The sequence below is a fragment of the Talpa occidentalis genome, unplaced genomic scaffold (assembly GCF_014898055.3).
Source record: "Talpa occidentalis isolate TD23 unplaced genomic scaffold, MPIMG_talOcc4v2.1 talOcc4.16, whole genome shotgun sequence".
In the NCBI taxonomy this organism is placed as follows: Eukaryota; Metazoa; Chordata; class Mammalia; order Eulipotyphla; family Talpidae; genus Talpa; species Talpa occidentalis.
The window spans coordinates 83,144,835-83,158,201 of NW_023601653.1; the positions used below are offsets into that span (position 1 = coordinate 83,144,835).

General features: G+C 45.4%; 1 protein-coding gene across 1 annotated transcript in view; it reads right to left on the minus strand.

The window, feature by feature from the left end:
* The window catches only part of LRIG3 (leucine rich repeats and immunoglobulin like domains 3), a 54,637-nt gene that overhangs the window by 19,483 nt on the left and 21,787 nt on the right, over nucleotides 1-13,367 (minus strand). The window contains exons 7-11 of the mRNA XM_037513324.2: nucleotides 3,500-3,631; nucleotides 2,797-2,940; nucleotides 1,654-1,797; nucleotides 1,197-1,340; nucleotides 650-793 (exon numbers count right to left, since the gene is read on the minus strand). Of these exons, the coding sequence (XP_037369221.1) occupies nucleotides 650-793; nucleotides 1,197-1,340; nucleotides 1,654-1,797; nucleotides 2,797-2,940; nucleotides 3,500-3,631 (708 nt within the window). The remainder of the gene's footprint in view (nucleotides 1-649; nucleotides 794-1,196; nucleotides 1,341-1,653; nucleotides 1,798-2,796; nucleotides 2,941-3,499; nucleotides 3,632-13,367) is intronic.

The window sequence follows — 13,367 nt, forward strand, 5'->3', positions numbered from 1 at the left end:
GGAAGACTGAAGAGTTTGAAAAATACATTAAAGTTTAAAACCACTCTCCCAACCACAGCAGCAGGACTTTGCCAAAGCATACAGCCTGTCTTTCAATTATGTAATGCTTCAAATAGCGAACAGAGCACAAGTTTCTGACAGTGCAAAAAAGCAAAAGCTCATCGCACACCATTAAAATGAACATTGGAGAGAGTCCTCCGAGGTCGAGGAACCCAACACTCACTTCTTTCTCGTAAGACACAGCTCAGGTCTGGAGGGAACTGGTATTATAAACAGGCATTGTCTTTTGCTGCTCTTGGTACATACATATATATTTATGCTCTGAGTAACGTTTAATCTGCATTTTATAAAGAAAAATTTGTGGATTTAAAATGGTTTTCCTCTTGAGCGGTTACCAACTTCCTGGAGCGCCTGAGAAGGTTAACTCTAATCACCAAAACAAGCTGATCACTGTCCTCTTTAAATCCCTCTAAGAAATACATATGGATGAAATGGACCTATTTTAATCAAACTGATCTGGGAAGGATTAAGACACTCCTTTTGAGGCTGTCCACATTTCCTTCCCGACAAAGGAAATCTGCTTGGGGAAAAGTGGGCACATTTAGGAACCAATTAGGTTCGTGGACAGAGAACAAAATGTGTAACTTACAAAGTCTTTAACCTGGAAAGTCCCCGGAAGGCACAATCAGCAATGTAGCTGACTCTGTTATTCCCGATGTGCAGCGTATCCAGCAGGCTGAGGCCCAGGAAGCTGGAGTCATCCAGCCTCGACAAGTGATTGAAAGCGAGGTCGCTGTAAAGAAAAATGGAACAAAAAGCAAATAACAGCTTTTATTTTCCAATGCAGCATGACTTGTTTTCCCCCAAACAGGTTCATCTAGAGAACCACGATAATCCTTATTTTAAAGCTCTGCCTTCTTAATAACACTCAGATAAACATTACCTCTAAACCTAATCCTTAAGGAAAAAATGTTCTCTCTGCTTGAAAGTCACCCTCATTGCTTTTACCCACAGGCCACAGAACCCAAAGAGCAGAGTTGGCTTCGACGATCACAACCAAAATAGGACTAGGTTGTGTGTGAAGAAAGCTGTCACCTTGGAAACTCTGTTATGAAAATTTCACAGATCAGTGGTAAGAAGCTCATGCTCTGGCATGATCCCTGCTCCAAACCTGAGCAGAATAAAAGGCAACTCACAGCTCACTGAGTTTCTGGCAGAACTCCCAGGCATCGGGGCTGATCCTGTTGATGGCATTTTGGCTGAGGTGAAGTTCCTGCAGCATCAGCAACCCGTACAGCCAGCCCTTGGTGATCTCTGTGAGGTTGTTATGGTCCAGCTGTCTACATTTACAAGAGGAATCAAAAGTAGGACCACAAGGTCATTCCCTCGTCCCGCCCGAGGAGACTGCGATTACCCCCGTTCACCTACCCCTCCTGTTACTAGAGCTTCAGTTTTCTAGAAAGACGTCAGCAAAAAATACCATGTGCTGATAAGCGCTCAGTCACGTGACCTGAGACAAGGCTAAGCGTCAAATTAGAAATACGATTCCAAAGGATGAGTGGAAAGTAAGGTTTCCAATGAGAGCTTCAGCGTCTTCCCTGAGCATCCCACGGCCACGCCACCAGGGCAGGGGCTGTGCAAAGCCACACTTACAAGACTTCCATGTTGCTCAGTCCCCAAAAAGCGCCATCCATAAGCTTCGTCACTCCGTTCCTTTGCATTTTCAGAGACTTCAGAGCACCAAGCCCTTGGAACGTGAGCCCGTCCACGTTTTTAATCTTATTTCGGTTCAGTTCACTGCGTGGGACATACAGTTAAACATCAGCGCCCGTGATAAAGTCTGGAGGCAGTGATAAAACACGTCATCACGACCAAACAGTCAAGCCAGCCAGTGTCAAATTATATTGGGTGTTTTAAGCTTCTAAACATCTTTATTGGGACAAATTTTATAAGCTAGCAGTGAATTTCCTTCTGAAATGTGTGATGAATTTTTGGAATAATAAAACACTCAAACTGGACTGCATTCTCGCATCTAAACGGTCGTCCCGTCGGCAGAGAGGGAAATAAACGGACTTTTGTTTCTACATTATCTGCAATGAGAACCAAGACCAGGGCGTTAAAAGGTGACGTCTGCTCAGGGGCAGCGCTGCGAGTTTATCCTGCTGCCCGTGGGTCGCATGAATCTTGCATGATTCTTTTTATGTTTACGATGTTCTCTTTGAGGCAGTAGTTTGCAGCCTTGGTTGCACACTGGGATCACGCATGGCGTTTTAAAAATTACCAAAGCCTGGATCTTACCCCCCGAGGTCCTAATGTAAGTGGTGTGGGTGTGGTCTGGGCATCAGGACTTTGAAAAGCCCCCCAAGTGTCTGGAATGTGCAGTGAAGGTTGAAAACCACCGTCTCCTAGCAGCCTGCTCCAGCTCACGCTACCATTTTTCACGAGACAGTCCTTTGCAGCCAACTCTTATCGGCGCCGCCTGGGGCTGTCGCTTCTATTCTCATAAACCACAGGCGAGGGTCCCCGGATTTCTGAGTTGCTACAATGACTCCTGGGCGCGCACACCATTCAGGGATGACAGTGCTCGCTCGCTCTGTGGGCACCAACAAGGTGCCTTGCCCGGCAGGCCCTGCGCCAGGTGAGGGAGGAGGCTGCTGGCTTGGAGACACCACCGCCCGCCCAGCTCCCCGAGGAGAGGCAGCTCCAGCTGCTTTGCTTCCCAACGCCTCCTGCAGATTTTAGGGGCCAGGTTTTAGAGGAGGTGCGAAATGGTGCCCAAGGGGACATCGGACTTACAGGTGCTGCAGCTGGGGCAGTTTGAACATCTTGGGCGGGATGGCTGAGATCCGGTTCCTGTTCAGCTTCAAGACCAGGAGTGTGTTGGCCAAATTGTCAAAATACCCAGGTTCCATCCAGGTGACCCTGTTGCTATTGATATACCTGTTGGGAGTTTTCAAATGAGCTTTTCCTTCTGTTTTTATTGGGAAGTTAAAGAGCAAGCATTTCCCATATCCAAAAATTTTCGGAGCACCGAAACATCACTCGTAACGATAGACACTTAAAATAACTATTTTGTACGACCTCATGGGCCGCCGTGGACCGTGATTCACACACATTACTAGGAAAGTGTGGCTAGAATATTCAAAGGTTACAAAAGTTTGATAGAACCTTTTTCTCAATTTTCAGGAGATTTATGTATTCATGAAACACAGCAGTGGTTTCATTTTGACTTTTTTTTAAAAGAAGCATGCTTAACCCCGTATATTTTTTTTTTCTAACAAAGGGGTCTAATTTTTGTAATCCAAAATTGTAAGAACAAAATGAAGACTGTGATTATTCAGGCTTACAGCAACTGACAAGTCGGTAAGAAAGTTACATGTTTGATCCATGAGCAGTAAGAGAGGCATGTCTGTTACCCCTAAAGCCGATGTAAAATAAAATTATAAAATGATATTTCCTCCTAGGTAAAATCTTTTTTGTTAAAGAAAACCTGACTTACAGATACTTTAGCTGTAGAGGCGGAAATGCAGTTTTCAGCTCTGAAATATTATTGCTGCTCAGGTCCAAAGTTTCAAGGGACTGAAATTGTTTCAGATGTTCAGGTAATATTTCAGCAATCCTGTTTCCAGCTCTAGAATTAAAAGACAGCACGTACAAAAGAGTTAATGGTACAATAATCGGAAAGCTTTCTTGCTCTTCAGAAATACAGAAAACTGCTGAAATCAGTACTTTAAAAAGTTAGATAGCAACACAATGGTCCCTTTAATTTTACATGAAAGAGTAGTTTTTCTTAATGTCATTTTATTAATAGTCCTTCCTTATTCACATTATTAAATGGTATGTGAAATAACCAGCACTAAGTTAACATTCACAGGCACTGTCATGTTAGCTCCCTAGCTCTAATTCTTGATTCCTGATCTATTCTAATGTTCTCTCGAGCATACCCACACTCGAGGTGCCGACGAACTGAAAATAATCATCAGATTGGGACTTTTTAAAAAGCCATGCCTCAGGGTAGCTTTAAGAAATATCAGAATTCAGTGTATTACCATCGTTTTCCAAACCAGTGGACAAATCCCAGAGTTTTGAATATTATAAAAATATAAGAGCACGCCCATTAAAAAAATCCCTGGGGGTAATCAGATTTTAAAAGTGTTGACATTAACAGTCAAACGCCAGGCCATAAAGTCCAATAAGACAGTCACAGGTGTCCCTTTAAATTTAATTAAAATTAAATGGTAGAATTCATTTTTTTAAATCTCAGTTGACATGTATTAAGTCTCTAATAGCTCTGGCTGGTGGCTATAAAATAGGACAAATTGGTACAGAACAATTTCACCACTTTGGAAGGTCTGTTGGTGAGTCCTGTATTAGACCACAAAATAAAAAAGAGGTGTGTTAAGACAAAGCTCTTAAGAGTCACCCAAACAACCAAAATTCAGCATGACATACACATCCTGCCAGAAAACAGGAATTAAATTGATGTGCAAGTCATCTTAATTGCCATATCAGGTCGGATTGGTTGTCTTTTCAGACCACTGTTTGGTGGAGAAAATAACATGTTAAGGTGGGAAGGCTGGGAAAATAAGAATCCACCTGCAAAACAAAAGGCCTTGTCCTTACAACGCAAGGCACAAAGCCAACCTCTAAGCAGAGCTCTGTGTTCCAGTCACATGCTGGGGTTTCTAACTTAAAAACACTTGATCTCACATGTATATTCTTCTGGCCAATCACTGTATTTCTACAGCCCCTTGGATTTGGATTTCCATCGTGGTTTTGCATCATTACCACTCACAGACCTCTCGCCATCTCAGAACGCCCCTGAATTAGGTACCTCTTAGGTATTTACAGGGACTCCTGGGCTGCCTTGCACTTACACTGCCTTGCACTTACACTGGGGGTTCTCTGCTGCCACACTGTGCGCTCTGTCCCTGCAGGGATCTGTCTCTAGCCTCTGCCTCAGACGTATACGCAATGTCATAACACTGAGCACCTGTTAGATGCTGACTCTTAACAAAGCATTTTCATCTATCATATCATTTAATCATATTTCCTGGTGTGCATAGCATAATTTTAAAATTAGGAAACCAGAGCTTTCAACCTAACACGTGGAGGCACCCCCGAGCCACCTCACCAAGCAAGTCCAGACTGTCCCAAAGAGGTCCCTGAAGGCTTGGATCACGCGACAGTTTCAAAAGTATTCTGGCATCAGGTTCTTCCATGGACATCCACCCTCAGAAAAGGCCGGCTGCTTCTCACCCTTGCGAAAGTGTGGAACCTCTGGTTTCACTCCAATGTGGGAAGTGTTTTGGCTCACTGAGAGCCAAATATCAGCACTAAGAATGCCCTGGGGATACCCCAGCCTGGGCCTGCACCCGAGACAGAGAAGACCCCACCACTGCCCTACCCCACCCCACCCCAGGTTTGCAGGCGTTGGTCACCCATTGGGGCAGAAGGCCAGACGCTGCCCTTGCCACCAGGGAGAAGAGCCAGGGGAGAAAACGCGTCGTATGTTTTCTACTTAAACAACAGCAAACGCAGCTTCTCGACATACTGTGAAAATTCTCCATAGGTGAGTGTTCAGGACGATGGGGGAATCATTGGTTTTGATCCAAAACCTCGGAGAGTCTGACTCTATCTTCTTTTAATTGTGGCCACAGCAGTGGACAACATGTAGACATTCCAAGGTTGCATTTCCTCTAACCTCAGTTTTTAAAGTAGCTACACAAGGCAACAAGCACACACAATGTGTATTTTAAGAGCCAATTTTTAACTGTGATAACAGTAAGATTAAAAAAAATTAGCAGTTCTGTGCACCAGACACAAATATCAAGCCCTTCAGATCACTCTAAAGCCTCACAAACTTTGTTTACAGTCAAGTCAGCCGTGACCTCTGATTCTGACCATTTTCCACATCTGGATTCGCCAGTGTAGAAGCCCCTTGATCTAGCTGTGAGGTACCAGGGAATGCAAGTGAGACAATTAGTCAATTTCTAGGTCCCGGAGATGGACAGCGTCCAGGAGGCAAGCCACAGGGCCTTGGGGTGAGGGTGTGTGGGGTAAGCAAAACCAAGTTTTAGGGGCAAACATTTTCTCTTAAACACATAACCCAAATGTTTGCATTACCAGGATGTCCTCCCACAAACGGTGGAGCAACCCCAAAGTGCCCAACGCCCCACCCACACCTCCTCCCCCTCGCCAGCCACTGCCACCCACCCAACTCTGCATGTGGTTTCTGCCCCCCGGGCTGTCTGGGGCTAGCTTAGCTACGCTGACATTTAACAGCAAGAAAGAAAACGCTGGGCTGTAGATTTTTGCAATAAATGGCCCAAATTGGCTTTGTGTGGAGAGCGAGGGAGACCCACAGGTGTCCATCAGGTGGGTGAAATCAGGTTACAAGTCAGATAACAGGCCATACAATCTTTGGTTTATATATCGTTTGTTTATAAGGTAATTATGAACAAGGTATTAAAACTGCCAATTACTTGAGTGACGAATAAAATTTTCCTTGCAGTTAAAGTACGCTCCAGCCAAAGCCAGCAATTTCCTGCGCTGCACACCTCCTAAATTGCAGTGTGAAAGTGCTCAGTTATAGACGGAGCGTGCACACTGCCGTCTTTGTCAGGCCCGCTTCCCGGCACAAAAATCCCTTACAACCGCGAGGAGAATAGTCCCTGTATCACAAAATGTGAACTCTGTCCTCATGGAACGGAGTGAAATCCAAATACCAGTTTCATATTAGCTCTTGAGCCCCCTGGCAAATAACCACCTGAGAGGCAGCACTTTGAAAAGAAAAGAAAAAAAAAAAAAAACAACAATAAACTTGCTTTAGACCTGAAGGAAGGTTTTGAACCAGGAGACAACTACGTTAAAAAACTAGATGAAAAAATCTGGTGAATCACCTAAAACCCTCAAAAGAAACGTGGTTCAGAAGAGAGGGAGGCGCAAACAGGCGCTTCTAGAAGACAAAGATGCCATTCAACGCCGGTTTTAATTTTTCTCCAGCTGTGGACAAATGCCAAGATGCATGAACACATTTAAAGGCATTTGCAGTTAATTAGTATTTCTGGCAGGAAATGTGCAATGCTTTCACCAAACCCAAACAAAACTGCGTGAAAACCTTTTTCCACGTCTACAGTTCACGTGAAAGTGCCATGCTGCATTGTCCAAAGATCCCGACGGGGAAGTCGGACTCGGAAGTCGGCCCCGCAGGGCAGGCCGGCCCCGCGCGTGCCCACCTCAGGGCCGGGAATGCTCTGGTCGCCTCTGCTGGTGGCTGGTACGACGCGTTCCCTGCTCAAACCCCTGCCGAGCTCCAGGGTAACCTGTCCGTGGTGGGCAAACACAGACGCGGGGCTCAGCCTGGTCAGGACAGTCCGTTTCCTCCGGCTCCCGCCAGGACACAGGTGACGGAGCCCTGGCAGCTGAGCCTGGCTTCTCGGGACCAGCAATAATGGTTTTGCTTTGCTGCCAACTTTACCTTTCAGACAGCTTTGCCAAGTACCTTGACAACCCAGAAGGAAACACAAGAGGCCATTTCTGTTTGATGATGTTTGTTGAGTGAGCTCAAGATCTAACAAGGAGCCAAGTGGATATGGCCCTGGACCTCAGGGAGCTCACCTCCTGGTGGGCGAGGTCTCTGCAGCAGTAAGTTCCAGAAGGAAAGAGTAAGGAAGAAGAAAAGAAAGTCTCCTAAAAAGTGGTGGGTGGGGTGTGCGTCCTCGAAAAACTGATCAGGTGAGAGAGCGCGAGGCAAGGTTAGCAGCCGTGATCGCAGGAGCAGAGAGCTCACGGGTGGAAGACGAAATTCGAGAGTGAGGTAGCTGGGGGGCGACGGAGCCCTGAAAAGCAATTAGGCGAGTGGTCGTCATCCCAGCGTCAGCTGGGGAAGGGCAGTCAGAGGACCTCATGGTGGGGTGACAGCTTTGGGGGCGCATTCTGGGAAGGCTGCTCTGGCTGCAGAGGGCAGGGAGGCTGGGTGGGTGCAGGCGGGCCCAGGGAGGGACACCGAGGAGGAAGCTCCCACTTCGACGCAGAGGGATGGCGAGGGGGGTGAGAGCACAGGGCTCCTGGCATCTGCTGAGGGATGACGCTCCACTGTCCCTCAGGCTGCCCAGGACACAGAGCTCGGCAGATTCTGGCCACAGCCGAGCCCTTCCTCCGTGCCCGCCCATCTGTCTGTTACGCTGTGTTGGGTGCTGCTGATATGGGAGGTCTTCTAAAAGACGGGGTGCAGGCAGCGGTCCCCTCCTGCTCAAGTGGGAGAGGCTACTGACCAGAACTACCTAGTGCCGGCAGTGTCTGTGGTCACCAGTGAGATCCTGAGGTCAGGGCCGTGACCATGTGTAAGATGCTGACGGCTTCTACTTTTTGACTTAACTGTGACATCCAGAAAGCGTGAGGGTCACAGAGTCTAGAAAGTACCTCGTGCACCCGTAGGTGGATGCAGACAGTGTTAGTCTTTTCCAGTGTCTGAAAGGAGAGTCACCAAGTGGAATAGTCTTTGTGCAGAACCGGAATATCAGGTTTTTTCACACTGGAATTCCTGAACCAATTAAACTGCAGTTTCTTGATGAATAAGAAATATCTGTTGATAGTTTCAACAGTCTCCAGCCTATTGCACAAGATAACAGGCAGCTTAAGGGTTTTGCAGCTTGATGTGTAAAGACGTGCAAATTGCAAATCTGGCTCTTTAGTGAAGGTATGTGTATGGAAATTTTCCTTTCAAGGAGGGTGTGTGCAGTGAAATTTAGTTTGAAACCTTTTTTATGCGCTGCAATGCCCTCTTTTCATAGAATGCATTAGTCCAACCACACCCCTTAAGTCCAATCCAGAAACAGCAGCTGACAAATTGCTGAGTCCGTGGGCATTCCCTGCAACTAGCGACTGAGCAAATGAACTGTATTGACTGGGACAGTCAGCCAGGCCCCGAGGAAATACTGATTTCTATATATAACCTTCCAGCACCAGCCGGCTGAGCACCATTTACAAAGGAATTACAAGTTGTTTAAAGAAAATACTAATTTCACAAACACACAAGGTCATATATTTCCAACGATAACTAACCCCTTCCCCCCAAAAAAAAAAGCTTCCCTGAAAGCTACCTAGGCTGGAATAACTAACACCCCATAATATCAGGCTTCTTTCAAGAGAGACTTGGCAAGCCAAGAGCCTCTCCCATGCAGATAAAAATAAACTGTCTCTGCTCATCTTTTTTTCTAAAAAGATAATTAAGAAGTTTCATTAACAGGAGGCGTGTTGAGACTGGTCCTCTGGTACCGTGGAATCAAAGAATAAAGTCAACTGAGGAAACTTTTGCAAGGAGAAAGATCCTTGATTAAGAACTAATGATACTCCGCAGCAAATGATGGCCTACTCCTGACTCTGTGAGGAGCAGAGACTCAGTTCTTTCAGTTACAAGCCAGGTTTACATAAAATATAATTATTTTTTAGGTCACGGGTACGATAAAGATGGCCACACTATTTTCATACAGAGGTCAGGCCCATTTATGTGCTAATTATTACTTTTGACTATTGTGAAAAATGAAAAAATAATAATGGGTCAAAACCCCATTCACATCATTAAAAAACAACCCTTTTTGATCCCCGAGCATAAATTCAATTTAGTCCTTTATGTAAACAGATATAAGAGCAGGTCCTAAAAGATGAAGTGATGCTAATAAAGATACTTGCTGAACCATTATTTTAACTCCCAAACAACTTAATTATGCAGAATAAAAATGAGCTCTATTCTTGATTTCAAAAAAATGAAAAATGCCCCCCATCTCTCCTTTGAGGCGGAGGCCTTCGCAGACATTTTCACCCCAAAACTACTGTTACTTAGGCAACAAGTCTCAGTCTCCCCACTGGCTGATGGTTTACTTGTGAGTGGGGAGAATCTGTCTTTTTGGCTCCCCAAAATTCAGAATCTAATGAATGGGTTCAAGTCCCCGCAGGGACCAACAGTCTTGGTGAGCCCAGAAACTAGTCTAGACCAGGCTTCAGATTGGCCTGCAAGGATTTATCTAAGAAAACAGCACGACCATCACAGCTGCCTGCCAGCAGAAGGAAACGTGAAACTGTGAGTCCACACATTAATCAACCTGCTAAAAGTCGGGGTTCTTTGAAGCAGCAAGTCAAGCCAGCGTGGTCTGAAGGAGATTGGGATTCTGTTCCGCGTTCGACGTCTGGGTCTACTATGCTCCGTGAGCCTTGATTTTCTCAGCTGTCAGCAGAAGGAAATGGAATAGAATGACCTGGTCCAGCCTAAGGAGTCATGACTCTGGATCTGAATTATAAAAGATTTGCGAATGACCCGATTTGCTGCAGATTTCACACGATCATCATGTAAAAACTGCAGCTTCTTAACTGAACAAGGCCGTATTTGGGGGCTGGAGCCCCCACTGTCTGGCTGCACAGTCTTCCCCTTCCTTGGCTTAGACCTTCATTTTCCTGGGACATACCCTTCATTAGCTTTTTCAAGAAACTATGAGGAGAGGTGCTCGCTGCCTTCCCATGTTTGGAATGCTTCTTTTTTAAAGATTTATTTTTACTTATTTATGCACACAAGAGCTGGGGTGTAGGCCAGTAGTGTGGGGTATGAGAGGATTCACCAGAGACAGAGTGGGGAGCAGCAGACAGGAGAGGTCCCTGGCTGGGAATCGAACTCAGGCCACAGTGGCTGGCGATACTGGAAATGTCTTTATAGGACTGACAATGTGGGTGTGCAGAGAGTTTAGACTAGAAATGATTTTCCCATAGGATTCGAGGACATTGATTGATTCTACTACAGCTGCTCATGGATGTAAGTTTGAGGAACCAGACACGGTTCTGAACTGCTCTACTCCGGAGTTTCTCAACCTCAGCAGACCTCAGAACCGGGGTGTGTCGGGGCTGGGGTGTGTCTGAAAGGGGGAGGGGCTTTGTGGTGTTTGTTTCTTTTGGGATCCACTCACTGTAAGTCAGGGTGATTTGTCCGGCTGCTTACAAAATTTTTATGGCATCTTTCATTTGGGCTGTATCCTCTATGTTCCCTTTGTTCTTGTCCATGCACACTTCTTGTACTTCTTTGCTTTCATTTTGAGGGGGTTTTAGGGAGGAGCAGATGAATAAAAGCAATTTTTCTATAGAAGTCAAAATAAGCAACCGAACATTGCCTCAACAGAGTAACCGAATGGTTTTTTTTTTCTGGATAATCACTCAACCTAGATTTGCATATTTTAACAAAAATTTAGTTTTATAGACAATTTTGTAAGCAAAAAAAAATTTTGCTTGGGATGCGGGCATAGACCAGAAAACGTGGCATCACTACTGAATCTTGAATTAATAAACTGTCATCACAGAGAGGATTAATGCTGTGGGAGCACATCAGGCTAAATTAAAGCCATTTTATTTTCCGATATGGCCAGTGGACTAGGTCTAGGACCATCACTAACACAAAGCACCCTCACTTCATCGGGCATTTCACTTGTCCTTGTGAATGAGACAGGGAAGGTGTGCTGTGATGACCCTACAGTCGAGTAGGCCCCAGGCCTTACTTTTATTCACAGATTAGCAAGGCCTTTCAGAGAAGCAGCTTAGTGGCTGCTGTAGGATGAGCCTGTTGCCCTGTGCTGTCGATGTTTGTAGGAATGTGGACTAGCTATGAGGACAAGTGCCCAAAACTACAAGTATCCCAAAGTCCCCACTGTACCAAAATGATGGTGTAGCAGTAGCAGGAGAAATTAAGGTGGGCTAAGGCAATGTTTTCATTTCTTGACGAATCATTTTAAAAAACCTAACTGACAGCGATTCTTACGAAACTGACAACAGACGAAGATCTCAGCTGGACACAACTCAACAGGAGCCCAAAAATACAATATGGCTCTTAAATTGCTAATAGAGTCTTAGGCTTCATTAATGTCCGGTGTTCTGGTCAAGAGGACTGGTCCCCATGTTTTAGATGAGACTATATCTCAAATATATAATTCTGGGCAAGATCCAGTGTGGGATCTAGGTCTCTAGGGGTCATCTGCAGGAGTTGTACCGTCCACTACAATAGCCACTGGCCACGTCTGGCAATGTAGGTAAAGTTAAAAATTCCTCAGTCGTACGATCTACATTTCAAATGTATGTATAGCCAGTTGTGTAACAAACTGTCTTGAATCTTCCTCACCTTTGTCTCGGGCAGGACGAGGAAGAAGTAAAAGCAAAACAGAAGAAGAAGTGACATAATTAGTTGCGCCTGATTCTCTAGACATTGTTCATGTCCACAGATCACTGGCCTCTATTCCGAGGCCAACGCCTTGTGCAGGATGACAAGGCAATCAGGACTAAGTTCCAAAAGCATCTTATTTTTTCTACAAAATGATGCTTGTCTTGCTTCTACTCCATGCATGTTTCTCAAAATACATAAAGTTGCTCATTCAACAGTGGAGTTTCTGGCAGAAGCTGGACCTGACCCTTCAAGGCAGCAATCAAAATGGTTAGAATTCTAGAAGCTGATGGAAGGAATAAGAGAGAGAGAGCAGTAGAGGATCAGGATAAAACACTGGTAATACGGAGCTCTGTGGCAAGATAGTCTACAAGATCTAATTCAAGGATCTGGAGGCCAATCCTGTGGGGTTCTAGAAGGAACACTGAAGAACGTTATCCCTTTGGGTCATTCTGTCAGATCCAAGAACATTGTCACGTTGGAAAAAACAAGTTTTGTTCATGAAAATACTTTTTAGTACGAATAAAGAGGACGGGACAGAAAAGTTAAGTCAACGGTTTCTTCAGCGATTCTCCAACAGATCAGCTGTCTATTGACGTGGGCTGGGCTAACGGATTCAGCTGCTCCTCCAGTGAGCACGTGTGGTTTACCATGTGCAGGCTCCGTGCTAATGTCGGGTTACAACGGGGATGGAAACGTGGGCATGGTCTCAGCTTCTAAGAAGCTTCAGTCTGATGGGGAAAATGGACATTAAAGAATCATAAACACACAACTGAACAGCACGGCTGTGCACGTGATAGTAAAGGAGACGTTGTGAATTAAGGAACTATAAAAAAATGTCTGCGAGGAAACCTCAGTCTGGCGTAGCAATAGTTGGGGGAGGGCGAGCATTACAGGCAGAAAGAAAGGCACATCCAAAGGATACGCTGAGTGAATGGGAGAAGAGGCCTGTCTCCAGCAGGGAACGTGCCTCCAGAAGAATCTGCTCTTGATCTAAGGACACGGGGGATTTCCCCACCAATTTAAAGAGCCAGGACAGAGTCACACATTTATGTTTAAAATACAATCCTCCTCCAGGGGGAACTGAAAAACCTAGCAAACTTGTCTTCTGGGGAGGGGTTTATGATTAATGTGGAGATAAGCTTCTTGGAGAGTGTCACAGACGCAGCTCTTT